The sequence below is a fragment of the Asterias rubens genome, chromosome 14 (assembly GCF_902459465.1).
Source record: "Asterias rubens chromosome 14, eAstRub1.3, whole genome shotgun sequence".
In the NCBI taxonomy this organism is placed as follows: domain Eukaryota; kingdom Metazoa; phylum Echinodermata; class Asteroidea; order Forcipulatida; family Asteriidae; genus Asterias; species Asterias rubens.
Window position 1 is genome coordinate 4,896,697 of NC_047075.1, and position 21,556 is coordinate 4,918,252.

Below are 21,556 nucleotides of genomic sequence, written 5' to 3' on the forward strand. Positions count from 1 at the left end.
TATGTTTCTATGGCAAACTTGTCTTACATACATGTTACCTCAAATTATTTCTTACTCTTGCTAGAGGCCTACATGGTCTTTCTAAGGTAATGAAATCGTAATTTAATTGTGTGATGTGATCGTACTTCAAATAACTGATCAAGACTGACTGAAAGATTGTCTTACAAGTAACCTATACAGGGTGTGCAATGTAGAAAGGCAAACAGAGTAGCAGTGTGTACAATGTATCCGGGTGCTTACATGTATGTGGCTAGAAATTGAGTTGAAATTACTTTTGACATAAAAGCTCTTGAATCAAAATTATGGAACAAATAAGTGACAAAATTGTAACTGACGCCCTCTATCGTGATTTCCCTCGTTTGCAATTTTTAATTACTATGTGATAAATGTTGTTGTATGGAGTCTCTGGTGACAGATTCAATCAGACTCAGATGTAATGACTCGCTCTACATATTGAAGAAATATGGGTGTAGACAGTGTAGAGATTTCCAGAATTGGTTTTGAAGAAAGATCCTTCAATCTTTCATGCATCACAGAGCTTATTGATTTTTCCACATCGTGCAAATGACACCACTCTATGGACGGAAGATTTGTCAATACCTCAAGTGTCATCATCCTTTACAAAATGCTGATTATTAATCTTAAGCCTGGGTTGTTATTCCCAGAGTTTGTAGGGTTGAGGGCTTTACCTACGTACAATTACCCCTGTATTGCCTGAATGCCCCTGGTCATTGCCTTTGTGCCCCTTGATAATTCCATAAAAAAAATGTACTTCCTTGATGAAGTTCCCAACAAGAATGGAGCATCATAAACTTAAAAAAAAACTTTAGTAGCAGTTCCTGTTACTCTGTAGGTAGTGTATATGAATGTCAATATCGAAAATGTAACGTCTTCTGTTTCATAGAATATTTATAATAATATATGGCTGTTACATGTTCAGAGTTCATATCGGCAGTTTGTATCCAATTTATTTAGTTTGCACAGTCATGCATTTTTTGTGTTTTCCTTTCTGTAAAACTGTTTTCAGATGCGATTGAGCCGTTGTTATCCATTTCTGTAGGGTACTTATTAAATTAAAGACAGTGGACACGATTGGTAAATTTGTCAAACACCAGTCTTCTCGCTTGGTGTATCTCAACATGCATAAAATAACAAACCTTTGGAAATTTGAGCTCAATCGGTCATCGAACTTGCGAGATAATAATGAAAGAAAAAAACACCCTTGTCACACGAAATTGTGTGCCTTTAGATGGTTGATTTCGAGACCTCAAATTCTAAATCTGAGGTTTCAAAATCAAATCCGTGGAAAGATACTTTCTCACAATGTTTTATACCATCCTCTCCCCATTACTCGTTACCAAGTAAGGTTTTATGCTTCTAATTATTTTGAGTAATTGCCAATAGTGTCCACTGCCTTTAATAGGGTAATTTAAATTTTCAAAAACCTTCATGATATATCGCCAGTCAAAATTGTTTATATTGTCCAGGGTTACAAGTGGCTCTGAAGGTACAAAATGGTAACCCATTTCAGCTTGTATTGATAGAAAATAAGTTTGAGTGCTCAGCAAACGTTGTGCGCACCAACTGTAGGCTTTTGATTACTACTAATACGCTGGGGCCAGCACTGTTACTGTTATTGTTCATTGTAAAATAGAGCCCATGGTGCTTGTGTTATTACAATCTTCTTCACTGAGCCATGACCATTTCACGCCAGAGGGGGGCATCTTTTCAAAATTGATCCACCCCTGCGGAAAATAATTTCCCCTTTTGTTAACGGTGGGAAAACAGGGTGATTTGTCAGTGACTGTTTGTTCTTGGGGTCAGGCTGACGCTTTGGTTGGAATTCAGGGAGTGTGAAATAGCGCCATGCTTGGGTATTGCAGTATTCAGTTACAGGAATGTTGTCACAATGTTAGTAAGGTCATTGTATGGCTCTACACTTGACTCTGTTGGGGCTTGCTGCTCATGTTTTTTTTATGGGTGTGTTCAGGAGGATTGCAGTACATTCAGCGTTTAAAAAAAAACCCAGTTATTTTTAATAAAGGTGTTGTGATTTGATCCAAATTAAGTTGTGTTACCTGTAGCCCAACTGTAAATAATCTTTTAAATTTACAGAACCTTAATCGTGATTTATGACAAATTTTATTCTACAAAATATATGTATTTGATTGAAGTCTATTCATATTAAAATATTTCATCCTGCCAACTAAAAAAAAAAACCCAGATTCGAGATGGAGTGGGCGTTACCAAAGAATGAACTTGCAGAGGTAAACAACTGTATGAGAGAAAAATATCAGTCGATCGTCCGGGGTATTTTCAAAAAAAGTGGAGGATGAGGGCCTTTTTGTTTTGTTTTCCAATTTTCCAAGCATTTTAATTTAAACTGGCTACCAATTCTTCAGTTTAAAGTCACCACTTTATGATACGTTCTTAAAAGGTTTTTAAGTGTAATTGGAAATACACAGAAAACTTGTGTTTTTCAAAGAAAAACAAATGAGAAAAAAAAAATATTAAAGAAAAGGAGGCAGCCTCAAAAAAGGATGAGGAAGGGGATGATCTACTGGTATTTTGTTAAAGTTTTGCCTATTCGATACTACAATCCATCTACTAGCTGAATACTGTACTTGAATTTTTGTCAGTAGGCTGCATGATCTGCATACTGTGCTAGGTGACAAGAGCCCTCTTGTGAATCATAGTTTGTTTGCGATAGTTTGTTTGCATTGATATTTTATTTTGATTAATTGCTCAGACTTTAATGCAAGCCGCCAGACAAACAAAGCCTGAAGGCCACTTAAAGATGTGGGCTACAATTTTGTTTTCTTCAAAAGGCCGTTGCCACCTATGTACTTCTAGTGGTGAAGAAACAGGGTTACCCCTTTTACAGTCCATAAGGATGTAGGCTTGGGTATCATCAATCCGAAGCCTGGCCGGTAGAGCAGAAAAGCACAACCTCCCAAATTATTTTGCATTTAAGTGTCACGACCCGGATTCGAACCCACACCCTGCCGATGCAGCCACAAAATTGCTGGGGATCGTGCACACAAAAAGTTCAAAACTTATTTCCATTACAGTAGTCCTCTGAGTGCAAATAACACAAGGAACAGTGAATATATTCACAAAACCCATGTATCAGGCTTTTGGGTTATCATTTTTGAAATACTGAGAGTGTTTACTCCACCAGGAATTTAGTTTTGAATCTCTAAATGCTTTACTTCGACTGTAAGGTGGTTATAAGACTGCACCATGTGCAAACCAATAATGTTCCATTTGTCCGTCATTGATTTAGAGCTAAATTAATCCAGGTTTACTTTTAAGCTTCTTTCCCACCATCAGGCGGCTTCACAGTGGATCAATACGGACATTGATGTTTTAGTGCCAAATGTATTGCATTGATTTTTAGACTCGCTAACATTCATGTGGAAGGCCTACAGTGCCTGACTGTTAAAATGTTTCCTCTGTAGACAGAGATGACGAGTCTAGAGGCCAGCTATGCGTGAGATTTGTCAAAGCTCTGAAGCCTGAAAAACACATTCACAGTTTCCAGGCAGGAATTCAGAGCTGTCAATTCTCCCTGATTCTGCAGAAAGCTCCCTGAAAACAAACCAACCTTTCCATTGTTGTTATAGGGCTTTAGGCCCCTGAGCAAGTTTTTAAACTTTTCTGATTACAGAAGCTTTTTCTCCATCACTTCTATGTTGAATGTACTCTTCTTAAAGACCTGCTTGAACGAAAGTGTCAAGTCGTGAACTTTGCTGAATTTCCATCAAAATGTTATTAACAAATAAGGAAATCAAGTCATATGATTCAAAATAGACTTCAATTGTGTTAAAAAACAATCATTTTGAATGCCCTTATTCAGCGCTTTTCTGAGAGCTTTCGAAAAGCCCCGAGATATAATGTAAGAGTAGGGATGTTTTTTATATTTAGAATTAACATTGCACTTTGATTTAACAGACTTAACAGGCCTCTGGAGTTGTCTAATTTCTTTGATTTGAAATATTAATAGTAACACAATTTTTATGGAGTGCTTTTTCCACCTTTTCCGAGCCTCATCTTTCAAAGCGTTCAGAGACGACTAAGAAAATACAGCCATGAAAATAATTATCAGGAAACGGACCAGCCTGAAACACTCAGGCAAGCAAACCAACTGATAACAAACTATAAAACCCAAAGAAAAAACCTGTTTTTAGCTAAACTTTATTGGTGTGACTGTCTGGCCTTTTCTCTGTGCTTTAAAAGCAACCCCATTCCGCTTGATTTAAGTGATCAAAGGCCAGACTGCAGGATCAATAATTAATTATGCATGAATCGCTCTACATGTAATGTAATGTAACATCCCTACACACTGAGCGTGCTCACAAGTGCTCCAAAGACTGTCATGGCATCTGGCTCGTGCCACAGTCCCCGCCTTTGATTGGCCAGCTGTGTCTGTAGGGAGGCCTGAGGCTTGTGCTTGTTCAGGGGCCACTACATTAATTAAATTGCATCTTTAAGGGTGTTGATGTGGACCCACAGACTCAGTCTGCAGACAAAGAGAGTGTCTGGCAAACCTGACTGACATAACAACCTGAACAAATATAAATTATTTCCGCGCTTAATGCGTGAATCACTGATTTTTCCAAGCAGAAAATGTGTCGTTTGACACTGACAGCCTGAATGAAGCATAACCAATACTTAATTTTTGACACACGTTGTACAAATGTACCCCTGTAAAGTAACTCAACAAATTTGTCTTCCCTTCGCCCAGGTAGCAGTTAAAAAGCAGGACAGAGTCTTCTCAGAACTGAGAAGTCTCCAAATTCATTTGTACCCTACAACTGTAGGTTTTTGTTAGGTATGCATTTTGCAACAAATTCATATTTTTTTCTTAATTTAAAACAGTCTCAAATATTCACACAACCCCTACATGTACATGTAAACAGCAACGCCACTACACTGCATGTTTAGTCTACCAAAAGGAAAATTACATGTGTAGGGGGCCTTATGCTGATTAAAGTTTCCAGATTTGTGATAAATGGGTAATTTATATATGCATTATTCATGAGGTTAATTGAGGTACACTGTAAATATTCATGAGCCAAACCTGTCACTCTGTGCTCATTTACATAATAAGTCATCGACCTGTCACCTAGCTGAGTGACTAATGGCCTTTGTGAATGACTGTGTAAAGTGATGTAATGTTAGTAACTAGAGAAAGCAAGGGTGGGAAGATGACATTGGATAACAAAGGCTTTAAAAGACACTTCTGCAGGTTGGTTGGTGAACCAGTCTTTTTAGTATTATTATAGGTTTTCTCGGTCAGTTTTGTGATCATACAAGTACTTTAGTCTAGTACATCCTTTTGCGTGAAACGGTAGTTTAAATACGTTAAAAAAATATATATATGACATTATACCTCATAACTGCTGCTGGTGTGTTTTTTCCAGCCATGCATATAACTCAATTCTTTAAATTGTCAACATCTGACTCATTTTCACAGAGCGGGTCACAATTATGGCTAGGTATCTTTTAGGTCAACATGGTAAAGACAAAAGTGGCATGACTGGGACTCGAACCCAAGCTCAGCTGACCAGCAATACCAGAGCCTGAGTCCGAACCGCTTGGTATCGAAACACCAGTGTACCCAAGTGAAATATGCAGTTGTTTTGAATGTTTGTGCTGTCAATGAAAATGTACAATGAACTAATTTGGTTTATTCAGTGCTGTGATAAATCCAAGAGACAACCAATATTTCTATGTCAGCATTACTCTGCACATTACGTACATGTAAGGTGTTAATTTGTGAACACATCACTGCCTTTTCCTCCACCAATAATGATGATGCAACCTTACGAAGCGTCAGCCTGACACTTCGCCATAATTATTCTTCCTCATAGCAGATGATTACTGGTTCATGACTTTGTGCAATATGATAACAAAATGGTTTGTCCATTTGTGGAGCTCAGAAACAGTGCCGTATTTATCCCCTTATGAGGACACTCAATATGGAACCATTCATGGATGACAATGCCGGGTGTGTTCATTACACAAGACCCTCATAGGTCTACCAGCCTATAGCCCGCTTCAAACTTGTGAATGTCAAAAGAAAAGTTATGTCTCAAATTAGCACAAACAATTTCGCAGCAGTTGAGCACAGCTTGCAAATATTTGCAGCGAAAAAACAGATTTGTGATGTCTAATTTATTGTTGATGCTACAATCTGGCATGTGGCTGTTCATGCTACAGTAATAAGGACAGTCCCCCAACAAGGCACTGTGACATACACGGACCTCATACATGTACTACGCAGATCTGCAACAAAGGTGATTGACACCATTCTCCTGGTCATTGCCTTGGTGCCCTTGAAATGCTAAGACAGTAGAAACTTACAATTTCCTTGTGCCTAACCAAGTTTAAAAAACCAAACACACAAAAAAGCTCCCCTAAGGCTTCTCCATTAAAACTTAACATATTCCCCCTACAACCCCTCCCAGAAACTCTATCCCAAATTCATCCACCACCATCTCATCTGCTCCCACCTGTTCACCGTGAGAGCTTTTTGGTTATGCATACACCCCCCCCCCCTCCCCTTCCCTGTAAAGTCAACCTACATCCATGCACCATAACCCTTCGTCCAACCATAATCCAGTCAAGCTGACATTATTAGTGATGAGTAACCTCATCTGAAGATGTAGCCTCACCTCCCATAATGGGGGTCAAACCTGGCAATAAATTAAACATGTACCCTCATCCTATTTTGGCCACAACTGCACAACCTCAGCTTGACCTCATTGGGCACTTAGGCAGCCTGTATTACATATCTTTGATGGAGGATTCCACAATGCCCCCGGTCATTGCCTACATGCCTTTTTTAAATATTCTAATTGAAATTTACAATTTCCTCATTACAAAAGAGGCGACGCCTTGGTGCCCTTTCTCTTTCAAAAAGACAACATCAGGCTTTGAACCACCTCCACTGTTGCCCTGATCTTTGCCTTGATGTCCTTTGAAAGGTTTGATATCCACTCAGAATATTTAACATTCGATGTGCCCTTTGCAATATTAAAATGGTCATGCCCCCCTCTCAAAGATCAAATTCATCTGAGATGGTCAAACTGTACACAATTGTACAATCTGTAAGATCAAGGACAAGTATTGCACCATACCTTGACTAATTGCTCACTTCCCCCCCCCAAAAAAAAATAAAAATAAAAAAAATAAAATAAAAAATAGCCCTCTTCTTACCCCGCTCCCCCCTCCCCCTCCCCGTCCTCCTCCCAATCCTCCTCCCCCGTCTCAAGCCTCCTTGTTATGTCATTGATGACTGTACATGTACCACCCGTCACTTGCTTGACAACCACACAAAGAACCATTGGCCATGTATACATTATGCATTCACACAGCAAAGACTAGCCTCACTGTAGTATACATTATGTTAATTAACAGTCCCATCCCCCTGATCTGCATGGGAGACGCTGCATTATAATATCATTAGTGGGCACTGTAGTAGATGATGATGTGCACGCACCTTACCTACTGCCCCATGTGCTTTACTATCCGACATCTACTAGCCTCCATGTGTGTACACTGAATTGACAGAGTGACTAGATTAAAAAACATATTGCATGTATTGTGTGTGTGAGCAAGGGGTGCATACATGTACACACGGCGACCACCAGATCACATTGGCTTTATAACCGGTGAGTTTAACCTCAGCGAGATTTCGCTGATTACGTCTAATCATTTTGATCACTTGATTATGATACGCATGTTTTTGTTTTTTTTAGCAAATGACTTGGGTGATTTCAGATCAATTACGATTAGACCAACCTGTAATTGTGTTTGAGATACCAGACTAGGGAGTGGTATCGTTTGAAACATCAGCTGAACACAAGTTTGTTTACATTTTGGTACAAATGGTATCTGAATGTATTCCACCATCGGATTTATCTTTTTTTAAGGTTACATTCGTTCCGTTTTCTACTTTTCATGAACCGTGTCATAAAAACAAGTTACCTGTGAAATGCTTAACGTTTTGGGGCAAACAAGTTTAATATAATTCTTACAGGTTTTATATTGTACTTTATAATAAGTGACACTCTTTCTCTCTGAGAAATTTTACTAAGAACTTGGCTTCATTTCATGGTCTTTATATTTGGGGCATTATACGCTTGATTCAGCCATCCTTCTCTATTTACATGGTTGGCGCCGAGTTTCTGCATTAGCCACTGTGTGAACGACAATTCTTCGTAAAGTGAAGTAGCCTACATGTGTTTAAATGCACAAGTGACAAGTGCAAGAAGAAATTCTACTTGAAAATTTGCCTTTACTTGTGTTCATTATGTAAGCAAATGAAGATTTTGTTCGCCAGCCATGTCTTGGTTTGTTGCTCGATAGTCACCAGGTACAGCACGGGTTGGTAGGCATCATTCACTTGTACAGTATAAACTATATTATTATTACATATTGCTCTGGTAATGAAGCCGAGGTTGCCTAAAAACTTAACTTTAAAAGCACTATAGCCCACAAGCTAGAGGAAACCTGGGGCCAATCTCACAAAGAGCTAAGATTGATCATAATCTGCAAATCAATCGGAATTGCTAAGTAAAGTGTGATGTCACAATACAACTCGCTACGGTAATACAGACATTTTGTCTTGCGATGAATTTGATTGTTTTGTGAAATCAGCCTCTGTAAATAAGGGTACTTGCTACACTGTAAGTATGTGAACCAGTAACACTGGGTTAATCCCCCTCGTCCACGATAAGTGTTCTGGTTTCTTTTACACCCACTACAAATCCTAGTACACAGCATACACACGACTAAAGTCCCATCCGAAATACAACTATGGTAAAGCATCATGCTCAAGGAGACAAGTGTCACGACCGGGACTCGAACCCACACTCTGCTAGTCAGAAACTTTGCCTCAGTCCTCCTTGAATAGTTACCATAGACATCAAGAGTTTCCAATGGAATTACCCTCAGCGATTTGATGCAATTGGAGATGAAATCCCAGGATTTGGTGTACAAACTTTCTCAATGACGTTGCCTCGCCCCATGAGTTATATAACCCCAAGGATAGCATAGGATTCGAACTGCCTCTAGCCACCGGGCAATCTCGGTGGTCTAGTTGGTATGACACTGCTCTAGAATTGCAGAGGTCGTGGGTTCAAATCCCACCCGAGTAAAAATTCCTGTGATTTTTTTCACAGGACTCGGGAAAGTACTGAGTATACAGTGCTACACACATCGGTGTATATATGGGTAAAAACCCAAAATTAATATATATAACATAAAACATTTCCTAGAGTAAAGGAGTATTGTTTAAGAATGTGGACCTGGATACCTCCATGTGGGTACACAGTCTGGTTGGCGTAGAGATATCTGTCCTTCCCTTCGACCTCTGGGGCCCCTGTTCAAATCCCCCAGAGACCTAGAGTAATAATAATAATTTATTGAACTTACTATTGCGCTTTCTCCAGGACCAGCCTGTTCGAGAGCGCATAACAATTTAACACAATACCAGAAAATCCATAAAAAAAGATACAGCAAATAACAGTCAGTAAAAAATAGTGTGATTGTGTGGGTTTTCTCTGGAATAGTTCAGTGATTAAGTTAACTTTTTGGAAAACCCTTGGCTTCATTGTTAACCGGAATATATAAATACCAAAATAAATACCAAATAAATGAATGGAGGAAGGGGTTTTGGAGGGAGGTTGTTGCATGATTTGCTGTCTTGCTTGTTGTTTTAACATTTGCATGTTGGAATGAGTTACCATGGTTACAGTGTAATGTATTGTAGTGCATGGTGTCATTGCACAGTGTTTTTGACAGACACTTAAGAGCAGGTTTGACTTTTAAGACCTTGTGTACACCACTAGAGGGCAGATTCTCAGGAAATACACAACCCATAGACCTTCTTGGGGATTTTGAACCCTTCTCCAACCCTAACCTTGTATTTTCCCTCAAAGGTTTGTGAGGCCGGCTTTAATTTTGGGAGTTCAATTCTTAAGAATTATCATGTTTTTCTCTATTTTACGATTTTTTAGGGGGTTTATTAAAGACCTACAGGATGTGTACATTGTATGGGTAGCCAGTATTGATAAAGTTCTGCATTTTTGGCTGCAACAAATTACGGCAAACATTTAATGAGTTGTAGTATAACAGATACTTGATGCTTATAAATATGACCTTGCTATTGTATGTTTGGCATACGACAGCTGAGACCAATCACCATATCAAACACATGGCACATTGGTGGTTAACATTTATGGATGGTTTAATGAGGGACACATTTTATGATTAAGATACCATGTATCAGAAACATAAAATGTGTCATACAGATGGCCAGATTTGTTGAAGATGTTTTTTTTTAAAGCCGAATGAGAGAAGAGGCAGTAAAGAGTTCATCTTTCTGAAAGTTTATATATATTCAGTGCCTTGAGTACCTTGTTTGGTAGCCCAGGTTGGACTCCGCCGTTGCAAGCAGTGACTGACGTCCAACTACGGCTACTTGTTTTGTAGATATAAGACGTGCGCTAAGACTTCAATATCATTATTATTATGATTTATTAATGAAGATGAGATGCACCAAAGAACAGTGTGGGGACATGGCTTGGCAACAGATGGATAAATTTAAAGGAATGTTGTGGAAGAGGTTCTTCTCTTGCAGTGGAATGAAATAGGCTGGAAGGGGTTTCAGGGGGTCAGGGGGTTCGAATCCCACTGGTAGGAATAGTATGCATGACCTTCCCGCGACCGACTATAAACCGGCCTTTAAGAACATTGTAGGGACATAACTTGGCAACAGACATATACTTTGAATGGAAGAGGTTCTTCTCTTGCAGTGGAGTGAAATAGGCTGGAAGGGGTTTCAGGGGGTCGGGGGTTCGAATCCCACTTGTAGGAATATTATGTACGACCTTCCCGCGACCGACTATAAACCGGCCTTAAAGAACATTGTAGGGACATGACTTGGCAACAGACATTGAAAGGAAGAGGTTCTTCTCTTGCAGTGGAGTGAAACAGGCTGGAAGGGGTTCATGGGTTAGGGGTTCGAATCCCACTGGTAGGAATAGTATGCATGACCTTCCTGCGACTGACTATAAACCGGCCTTTAAGAACATTGTAGGGACATGACTTGGCAACAGAAATATACATTGAAAGGAAGAGGTTCTTCTCTTGCAGTGGAGTGAAACAGGCTGGAAGGGGTTCATGGGTTAGGGGTTCGAATCCCTGTCAGATTTTGTTCTTAAACAAACTGATAGGCCCTACTACAAATGCTTGTTAAGGGTTAACCCAAGTTCTTATTATTTATTCCAGAAGTTGTTACATCTCCATGTAATATAACATTAAAGTTTTATTTCAAAGTGATTTTGTGGGATTTTATGAAATTTTTCTTAATGTTGTCGCCATTATTCAGGCTGTGCATGTTCTGTGTTGAGTTAATGCCAGCGGTAGTGTGTTGATCATTCACCTAGACTTGCCTCTCAACAGATCAGATCTTTAGACGCACGTCCTTCGGTATTCGCTAATCCACTGTTGGATGAAACCATGAGTGTTGCCTTGAGCGAAATGAGACACAAATATTCTTAGAGCTACACAATGTACACGTACATGTAGATCTGGAACTGGCATGCTTTCTGTGATCAGGGGTTAGGGTTAAGGTTAGCTGGTAGGGGTAGGGTTATGGTTTGGGTTAGGGTTAGGGTTAAAGTTATGGTTGGTTATTATACCCAGGGTAGGTTAGTTGTTGAGGTCAAGGTTAGCTGATATGGTTAGGGATATGGTTTAGGTTAGGGCTAGTTAGGGGTTAGGTGTTGGGGTTAAGGTTAATGGTTTAGGTTAGGGTTAATGTTATGGTTAGAGTTACCAGGATTAGTTAAGGGCTACAGGTGTTGAGGTTAAAGTTGGGTTAGGGTTAGGGTTAATGTTATGGTTAGGGTTACCCAATGTTAGTTAAGGGTTAGGTGTTGAGGTAAAAGTTAATGGTTTGGGTTAGGGTTAGGGTTTATGCAAATGGTTAGGGTTACCCAGGGTTATAGTTAAGGGTTAGGTTTGGGTTAATGGTTTGGGTTAGGGTTAGGGTTCATGCAAATGGTTAGGGTTACCCAGGGTTATAGTTAAGGGTTAGGTTTGGGTTAATGGTTTGGGTTAGGGTTAGGGTTCATGTGAATGGTTAGGGTTACCCAGGGTTACCCAGGGTTAGCCAGGGTTAGTTAAGGGTTAGTTGAGGTTAAAGTTAATGGTTTGGGTTAGGGTTAGGGTTACCCAAGGTTAGTTAAGGGTTTGGTGTTGAGGTTAAGGTTAATGTTGTGGTTAGGGCCAAGGGTTAGGGTAGGTTTAGGTGTAAGTTGACAGTCTTTACAGTTGAAGTAAAATATCTTGATTGGTGATCAATACTGTACAGGAAGACTCAATGTATTACATTCTGCGTTTAGTGTTAGTACTAAAAAATGTTGCTTCTCTAAAACTCTCTTCAATTTGTTCAAAATTTCTTGTGTAATACTCTTTACTTCATCTGGTTGCATTCATATTATAAGACACAGTGCATACTGAACAGTACACCAGTATAAGCTGTGCCTCACCCGAGCTCTCTCTCTCTCAAAGCAAGTTACCATATGTTTCCTCATCATCAATGAAGGAAGTTGGTCTCATGGTCTCATTTGGCATCAAGTTAAATAACGTCTGGTGGTGTCGACATTGAATATTCTTAATTTGCATCCCACAAAATAGTGCCTATGGTCTTATGATGTTAAATCATTTACAGACCATTCATGTTGGGTTATCATCACCATACGCCTAGAAAGTGGTAATCTTGTCGCTTTTTGGACTTGAGAAACAGAATGTGTTTGCGTTAGAATTTAACTATTTGCGAGTTAGATTTGAATAATGTCTGGTACAAGGACTTGCTTATTCACAAGTTACCACTTATATTGGAATTCCTCAGACTTATTAAGACAGTTGCTACATGTATGTCATATGAGTCAGGTCAAGCTTTTGTATAGCAACCTCCAGATGAGCAGACCCTGGTACCATCGTGCCATACTCATCCATTCAGTGTATGGGTGTTCACCCTCTCTTACGTAACTAAGCTAAAGCTTGCCCCTAATCATGTGATAGCAACTGTTTCTGTAGTCTGGTGAGTTCAAATTTACAGTGGTAGCTTGTAGCCAAGCACGGTGAGTCTGATCCTGATCCACCGTGCGTTTGTTTACACTAGCGTTGATTCACCTTTGATTCACCTTTGACTCACCTTGGTGGATCTGATTCACCTTGCCGGATCAAGTGTAAACGCGCTGTCTGTGCATACATGCAATTTATCATAATCAAGAAATAAGTTGGCAAGTTTTTGTTCTTTGTGTTTGATTTGTGGTTTTCATGCAGATTAAACAAGTTTGTTTTCTCTTCTGTGTTAACAGCAAGTTATTTTGTAGGGCCTGTGAATGTTTAATTCACATCGATGTCAGCCATTTTCAGAGTCCTATATTTACAATGTAAACTGTCTATATGTAAGTGTGTTCAAATGTAGCAGAGTTTTGGGTTTTACTCGACAGTCTTTTGGCGATATGGCCTCTCTTTAGTAAACTTTAAAGGGCACTTTATTTATTATGAAAGACCTTCATTATACTGGAGTGCGCTTTCGCAAAGTGAAGTTACACGCATTTGTAACTTGTAGTACACTAATACATGTTTAGGTCAAGCATGAACGTGTATGTGACAATTCGATTGAGTTTGCATGGTTGTGATGATTTTATTTTTGCATGGTTGTGATGATTTGATTTTATGTATTATGTGTGTACATCAGTCGTCACCCACCTATAGCTTATGGTGTTCTATGATTTGTTTTCTGCAAGTCTGTATCCTTTTAAATACTCACGGCCAACTTTTGTTGAAAAAAAAAAACCCAGAAAATTCATGTGGAGTCAATCCCATTGGCACTCAATGTTAGACCGTGCAATTCTTGCACATTTTAATTCTGTTGGGACCGTTTTGGTTTGTCATTGATTTTGTAGAGATTTTTTTTTTTTTTTAATCCCTATCCTTTTTATACACCCGGCATCACTGTTTAAAAACTGTGTTGTATTGGTAGTTGAATGCATGATCCAAAAATTGTTATTGTGACTTAAATTGAATTATGATTTAACTACTTCATATCAGTTTTACAAGTGATTATTATTTTATTTTTTGTTGTAGTTCTTAAAGCTCAAATGCTTGCAGTATAAAGTACAATTTAATCTTATGAAGTGGTGATGCCATAATAAAGTGATTATGAGTTATTCTGAACTGCTCTTGTTATGTGAAGAGCAAAACAAAATCTTGACAGAATACTATATTTGTGGCTTAGCTCTGGGCCCAATTTCATACAGCTGCATAAGCACAAAGTTTGCTTAGCTGAAAAAAATTCTTGCTTAGTAAAATCAGATTACCGACCAACTACCGCACTCATTTGTTAGATGCTAAGTGAACAACAGCTGGATACCAATCACAAGCAGTGTATGGCATAAAATTGTGCCCAGTAACAAGTGTAAAATATTTCCGTTTATTTAAAGCAAATTGTGTGCTTAAGCAGCTCTATGAAGTCGGCCCATTGGGCCCAATTTCATAGAGCTGCTTAAGCACAAAATTGTGCTTTAAAAGCAAAAAAATCCTTGCTAAGTAAAATCAGATTACTGGCCAAGACTCCACTCAATTGTTAAAACGCTAAGTAAACATCAGCTAAATACCAGTCACAAGCAATGGCATGAAATTTTGGCCAGTGACATGTGTAAAATAAGCAAGCTATTTTCAGATGCTTAAGCATTTGCTTTGCTTGAGCAGCTCTATGAAATTGGCCCACTGGTCATGTCCAATCATGACACTTGGTTCCTTGAGAAAGATGCTTTACTACTAATGCTCCTCTTCACCCATGGTATAAATGGGTCTAGTGTACCAGGGAAGGTGCATGATGTTGATAAAAAAGCTTCTAGAGCACCTTATTAGTGCAACAACACTTGGTTGGCACAGAAACTTAGTTAGCTTGAAAACTTAGTTTAATAATAGTACAAAAACTATAGTTCAAGCTTGAGAGTAAATCACACCTAATAGTAATACTAAACTTGTAAAAAAAACAGTTATTGCCCGGTGAGCCGTGCTTACAAAAAGCGTGAAATTGGGACCATCAAATGAAACTCCTACATGTATATTTTAAAAAATGTTTTTAAAAAGTGACTGCTTGAAAAGTTTGGTAAAGCTATCAGTGAGTAGATTTAAAACAAGTTTTTCGTTTGATAAAATTAGACTAAAGAAAGCAAAGATAATACCACGGGAAAGTTTTTGCAGAAAACCAACACAGTGGAAATGTAGTAAGGTTTTTTGTTAATAAGTGTAGGAAAACGAGTGGATCATAGCACTGCACTTTCAGCACTTTGATTAAATACTGTGACTGGAAGTAGATTTATCGGGGGCTATGTGTGGTTGAACTGTACAATGTAGTCCATTGTAAAATGAAAAGAAACCTTCCCACCATGATTTGTCAACGTTCACAATTTTTGTGTTTGCCTGGGGAACACCTTCTTTTCACAACCCTTACTGTGACTTTGTTAAGTACCCAGGTTGTTGTAAGTCTACCCTTTTGTGTTGATTCTACTTATTTTTCCCCCTTCATAAGTTCACTTCTCTTTCTGCCCTTGATCTGATGAACTCTCAAAGTCTAATCTTTCCCTCTAGTACATTTTCTAAAAACTCTCTTGTGTGGCGTGCCCAAGACCAGTGGACAAGTTGCAGTACTAACAATATTTTTTTTTCTCTGAATTTCTTTCCAATCTTCTTTTCTTTTTCCAATCATGCTGCTTTAAAACCTGGCAAATGGTTTTGCTCCGCACTAAACTAACAACAATAGACTACTTTGTGCAACTTTGAGGGTGAGTTTTACACTTGTTGGATTCTGGGAAGTTTTTCGTTCAGGGCCAGCCAGAAACTTTCCTTGCCCTGGAATTATTTTTTTTCTGAGATCGTGCTGAACAGTGACTTTGACAGAATATTGAAATGGCCGAAAGACAGAATTCTGATCACTCCGGTGCAGTCTTCCAGACCCTTGGGGAGTCTCCTCAAAGAGTGCCTCGTAAATTAGGCTCCATGTTTGAGCCTGTTGAGGGTGGCGGAAACTCGCTGCAGTTCTCTGAGGACAAACCTCGCCCGCAGTCCGGGAAAAAAGATGAGGATGGCCTTGATTCACCGCGACACGGTCGCAAGCCGATGGGGTCAATGTTCACAACCATCGAAGCCAACCAAGACAGCTTCAAGTTCCCGTCCGAGCGAGGGGAAGGACGCCCTCGACGCCAGGATTCTAGTTCCACTGAAACCGATGGCTCCAACTTTTCCTCCCCTCGCTCCAGCCGTGGTCTTATCAAGGGATCCATGTTTGCCGCCGTTGAAGGGGGCGGCAACTCTCTTCAGTTTGACTCTGAGAAGAAGACCACAGGACCCCAGAGGAGTGACTCAAGATCGAGCAACCTCAGTGACTCCCCAAGACACACCCCACCCGATGCAGTCTTCAACATCGTGGATCAAGGAACCAACTTGGAGGCCACGAAGGATCACAAACGGGATTCCTCGCCGCTCTTTGAGAGGACGCCACGTGTCAAGAACACGCCTAACCAGAGCAGGTCCTGCGGAGGTGGACCGGAGAGCACGGATGGGGGGACGATTCCGAGGGACGCTTCATTGAGCCTGGTACCTAGCGATGATGATGGGGTAATGTACAGTCCTTGGAGTTCCTTGTGTTTGTGAAGTGCTTTTGTTGTCTGGTCGTACAGCACAAACAGTGGCAACTTGTGCAGCTTTGTTTAAAATGCATGAAGTCGTTAGAATACATTATGTAGGATTTGTTTGTACCGTGAAATATGTTTTTCAACTGTCGTTTTTATTTACATGGTGTTGCACTTTCTGTCAGCTATCTGAAACTTTCCATGGTATCAATGTCTTTGTTTTATTAGCATGGCTACATAATAATGATAATTCTAATTGTGGCTTCTTATATAGCGCACATGTCCGTCACCCAGTGACGCTCCTGGTGCTGTAACAAACAGTGTTTCCTGCCAGATGTGGGACTACGTTTGAATTATGAGACCTAATTCTGATAGCACAATGTGGACAATTTGCTGCCGATCCGACCAGGAACACCGGGGCGAACCCCTTCTCTTTTTGATAAAGTGCACTGGGTTCTTTTACATGCGTTACATAACACATGGGACCAACGGCTTAACGTCCCAGCTGAAGGACGAAGCAATGGTTACATGTAAGTGTCTTGCTTAAGAACACAAGTGTCACGGCTGGGGATATCCACACTTTGTTGATCAGAAACACCAGAGTTTGAATTCGGTGCTCTTAAAACCGCTCGGCCACGACACTTCCACATACTACATTAAAGTAGTGCTGACAAGTTTGTTATCATGCTTTGAATTTAGCACATAGAAATTAGCTTAGCACAAACATATCTTGCTTAGCTGGAATGGGTTACCAGGCAGAATACTATTACATGTACCGGTATTTGTATTGGTTGTGACTGGTTCCTTTCTGTAATTTGTGCTAAGGAGACGGGTTCAATAAAGCTTGGCCATAATGATGAGAACGAGTCTGAAGTAACACATTTGAGTGAATGGAAAAGTAGTTTGATCAATACACCAGTACACCCACACAGTGTACATGTAGTAGAGCTGTGAACATTACACTCACTTGTAAGTGAGCAGTGTGTCATGTTTTTGTATTCTGTAGTTTTTTTTGCGCCATCTTTGAGGTGAAATGATGCTGAAACTATTAAAACAAAACGCACATACAGTATCAGCATTATGCGCGGGGCTCAGGGTGGGCCCAGGGTGGGCCCATTGACCTCTAGCTAAGCTTGGGCGATATCGATTTATTTTATTCACGATATATCGCCGACAATATATCGCGATATTCGATATAATCACGATTAATGAAATTTGACATCATCAGTCTTCAAACTCAAAGTGAAAGTTGTAGAAGAGACAGTCATAGCTTGAGAGAGGTGTTCTAATGACCTATTCTTCTGCTTTTACTCCAAACCTATGGGGTGCAAGATGTCTCAGCTAGCAAATACATCGCGATATTTAATCGATATTGCGATATATCGCGATTATCGCGATTATTGCAATATATCGCCATATATCGCGATATATATCGATATTTCGATTAAAACCAAATCCATCCGATATCGAAATCGTTTCCAAATTAATATCGCGATATTCGATAATATCGTGATATCACCCAAGCTTACCTCTAGCTAAAGCGCAACCACACTCTAATGACATTGTTATTCCAAAGTTGAGATGAGTACACCCTTGCATTCTATATTGAAGAAGAGCTCTGCAACTGCTGCAGTTTTTGTGGAAGTTGCTAGAAGTGAAAATTAGAAGTTAAAGGAACACGTTGCCTTGGATCGAACGAGTTGGTCTACAAAAATCATTTGTAACCGTTTGTTATAAAATGCATGGTTGCAAAGATGTTGTAAAAGTAGAATACAATGATCCACACAACATTGCCTCGAAAATGCATGGTTTTCCTTTTACTTTGCGAATTAAAACGGTCAGCCATTTATGGGAGTCAAAAATTTGACTCCCATAAATGGCCGACCGTGTTAGTCGACGATGTAAAAGGAAAACCACGCAATTTTGAGGCATGGTTGTGTGGATCATTGTATTCTACTTTTACAACATCTTTCTACCCATGCATTTTATACCAAATTGTTACAAATGCTTTTCAAAGACCAACTCCACCGATCCAAGGCAACATGTCCCTTTAAACTGCTCTAAGAGATTCATGCCTACATAGGCCTGTACATGTAGGTTGACTTTAAACATTGGATCTTGTTTTGCCTGTCTGCTTGGACTCGTTGGGTAGCTGTACTGGAATTTCTTCTACCAATCGATATGGTTCAGGGATTAATTGTACAATTATTTAGGATTGAATATTTGGATTCAAACTTAATCGTGGAGGCAGGATACATAAATGTTGGCTTGTCTGAGGAGCCATTGCTTTAAAGCCATTTGGACACTTTCGGTAAAACAGTAACCAAGGCCCGCACTTCGTGTATAATCACAACATCTTTAAAATAACAAACCTGTGAAAATTTAGGCTCAATCGGTCATCGGAGTCGGGCGAAAATAACGGGAAAACCCACCCTTGTTTCCGCACGTTTCGCCGTGTCATGACATGTGTTCAAAATAAATTTGTAATTCTCGCTATCGAGAATTGATATTGTTTTAATGTTTTCTCAAAAAGTAAAGCATTTCATGGAATAATATTTCAAGAGAAGTCTTTCACCATTACCTTCTGTAAACCCTGTAAGTTATTTGTAAATCTGTGATTTTTTATTTTTTTCTGTGCCGAAAGTGTATAATGGCTTTAAAAGGGAATTGCTGAGAGGAATAGCTGGATAAGGAGGGAGGAATAAATGAAAGAAGCCTTTCTCGTTATATAGTGTTCATTCCCTGAGGCAGTTTCAAATCAGAGACTAGTAATTCATAGTGAATTAATTCCAGACAGCATATGAACAGGTTTCACCGGTTACCAATGAGCTTACTGACTGTTCCATTTCATTTTATTTGCCAGCAAACATGAAAAAAACACAAACATGTATTAAAAAATTGCACATCAAAGATTTACAAGAAAAAGCAATACAATGGTTATAAAAAGAGTAAAAACGTAAAAACACTAGCAAATTACTGAGAAACCTGGCCTGGCCGCGGGGAGATATAAGGATTGTGTAGGAATCACAAAACACTACAGACAAAACAAAATACAAGAACCCTGGCAGGGAAAGCCAATAGCGACAAAAAGTCACTTTCCAAGTGGCTGACCTTTTGGTTCGAGACAATAACGAGAATTAACAAGACACACCCTCCACAGGAGGAATACGTATTACCCTCCAGCCAAGCCAGGCAACTCAGATATAAATAAAAGACAAGCAAGAAAAAACATTAATGTATTAAAACAAAAATAAAAAAAAAAATTAAATGTGGACCTGCCAGCTGATTTCTTTAAAATGCTTTTTGATTCCTCTAACAAAACCAGGAAGACTAGTTAAAAGTTGGTTCCTCTATACCTTTACCATGTTGCCTCCGTTTTGGTCACGTTCCCTGTATTCATGAATGATGATGAATTCTAAGGTTCATCGCCTAAACAAGGAACCAGACTGTTTTTTTTCCCAGCCTAGATTTGGAAATAAAGTTTTTGGATTGGAGGAAAATCAAGATGGCTGCACCTTCGTTGAAGGTCTGATTGAACCCGATTCACTCGGTATCGTGTCATCACTTGGCATCATCAGGTTTACACGCTTTCGTGTTGACTCACAAAACGGCGATCTTGGCATACATGTAAATGCCTCTTGTGACATTGGGAGAAAGGGTCCTTTTGTTAAGCTTTAAAAGTTTGTTATACCAGTAGTATAACATGTAGTAACCATGGTAACTACAACTGTACGCGTACATGTGTTCGTGTACACTACCCAATTTCTCCTGAAGCATACTTCATGCGAAATCCGAAAGTGAAGCAATTTTTCTTTTGCTTTTAAACCGGAAGGTGCATGCAGATTGCTTGTAAATTAGCATTGATTCACTTTCTTACTGTGATTAACATCATCACACAGTATGACCCCAAAAATGCAGCAATTAAAGGCAGTGGACACTATTGGTAATTACTCAAAATATTTATTGGCATAAAACCTTTCTTGGTGACGAGTAATGGGGAGAGGTTGATGGTATAAAGCATTGTGAGAAACGGCTCCCTCTGAAGTGCCATAGTTTTCGAGAAAGAAGTAATTTTCCCAGAATTTGATTTCGAGACCTCATATTTAGAACTTGAGGTCTCGAAATCAACCATCTTAACGCACACAACTTTGTGTGACAAGGGTGTTTTTTCTTTCATAGTTATCTCGCAACTCCGACGACCAATCCAGCTCAAATTTTCACAGGTTTGTTATTTTATGCATATGATTCACATTCTTACTGAGATACATAGTTTGGTCTGAATGTTATTAACATCATCACACACAGTATGACAAAGAAAATGTAAAAAATGCATCAATTAATACATTATTAGTGTTCACACTTTTTATAAATGTTCATCATAAATTCTTCTTTAAATATTGAGATCGCTCCCTTTAAGTTTTTCATAGAAGGATGTCTCCAATGCCAAATCTATGAGATTAATAATTTGAAGCCGAAGCCGATCAAACTAGAACGGCACGTTTTGATGTTGTGCCGAGGGCTCCAGGATGTTTCAAAGAAATTGCATTATGACATTTCCAATGTGGGGGTTAGTGGTTGGGTTGGCTATTCAATTATTGCCGTCTGAGCCACTGGGAAAATTTCACACTCTACTGTACTGTACGTTATTTCTTTGATGTTTTCATCAGTTTTACAGACACTACATGTTTATTAGCGTTATTTTGGTAACCTAAATTTCGAGAATATTTTACCTGGCCATGGTGCGCTGGTCAGAACTGTCAACGGACCAAAACATGCTTTCATAAACAAGAAGAACCTGTGCTAAGCAAAATTGTATTTATTTGAAGTGC

The 21,556-nt window shown here is 39.3% G+C and overlaps 1 protein-coding gene and 1 non-coding gene across 3 annotated transcripts in view; both read left to right on the top strand.

Annotated features, from left to right (window-relative positions):
• Positions 1 to 7,541: 7,541 nt before the first annotated feature.
• Positions 7,542 to 21,556, top strand: part of LOC117299460 (dihydropyrimidinase-like) — a 63,062-nt gene continuing 49,047 nt past the window's right edge. The window contains exons 1-2 of one of the 2 annotated variants that reach the window (XM_033782999.1): positions 7,542 to 7,679; positions 15,860 to 16,713. In XM_033782999.1, the coding sequence (XP_033638890.1) occupies positions 16,006 to 16,713 (708 nt within the window). In that variant the 5' untranslated portion in view covers positions 7,542 to 7,679; positions 15,860 to 16,005. The remainder of the gene's footprint in view (positions 7,680 to 15,859; positions 16,714 to 21,556) is intronic. The other variant, XM_033782998.1, reaches the window with a different exon arrangement.
• Positions 9,095 to 9,167, top strand: Trnas-aga. The gene has a single exon. It is a non-coding gene; the product is annotated as a tRNA-Ser (tRNA).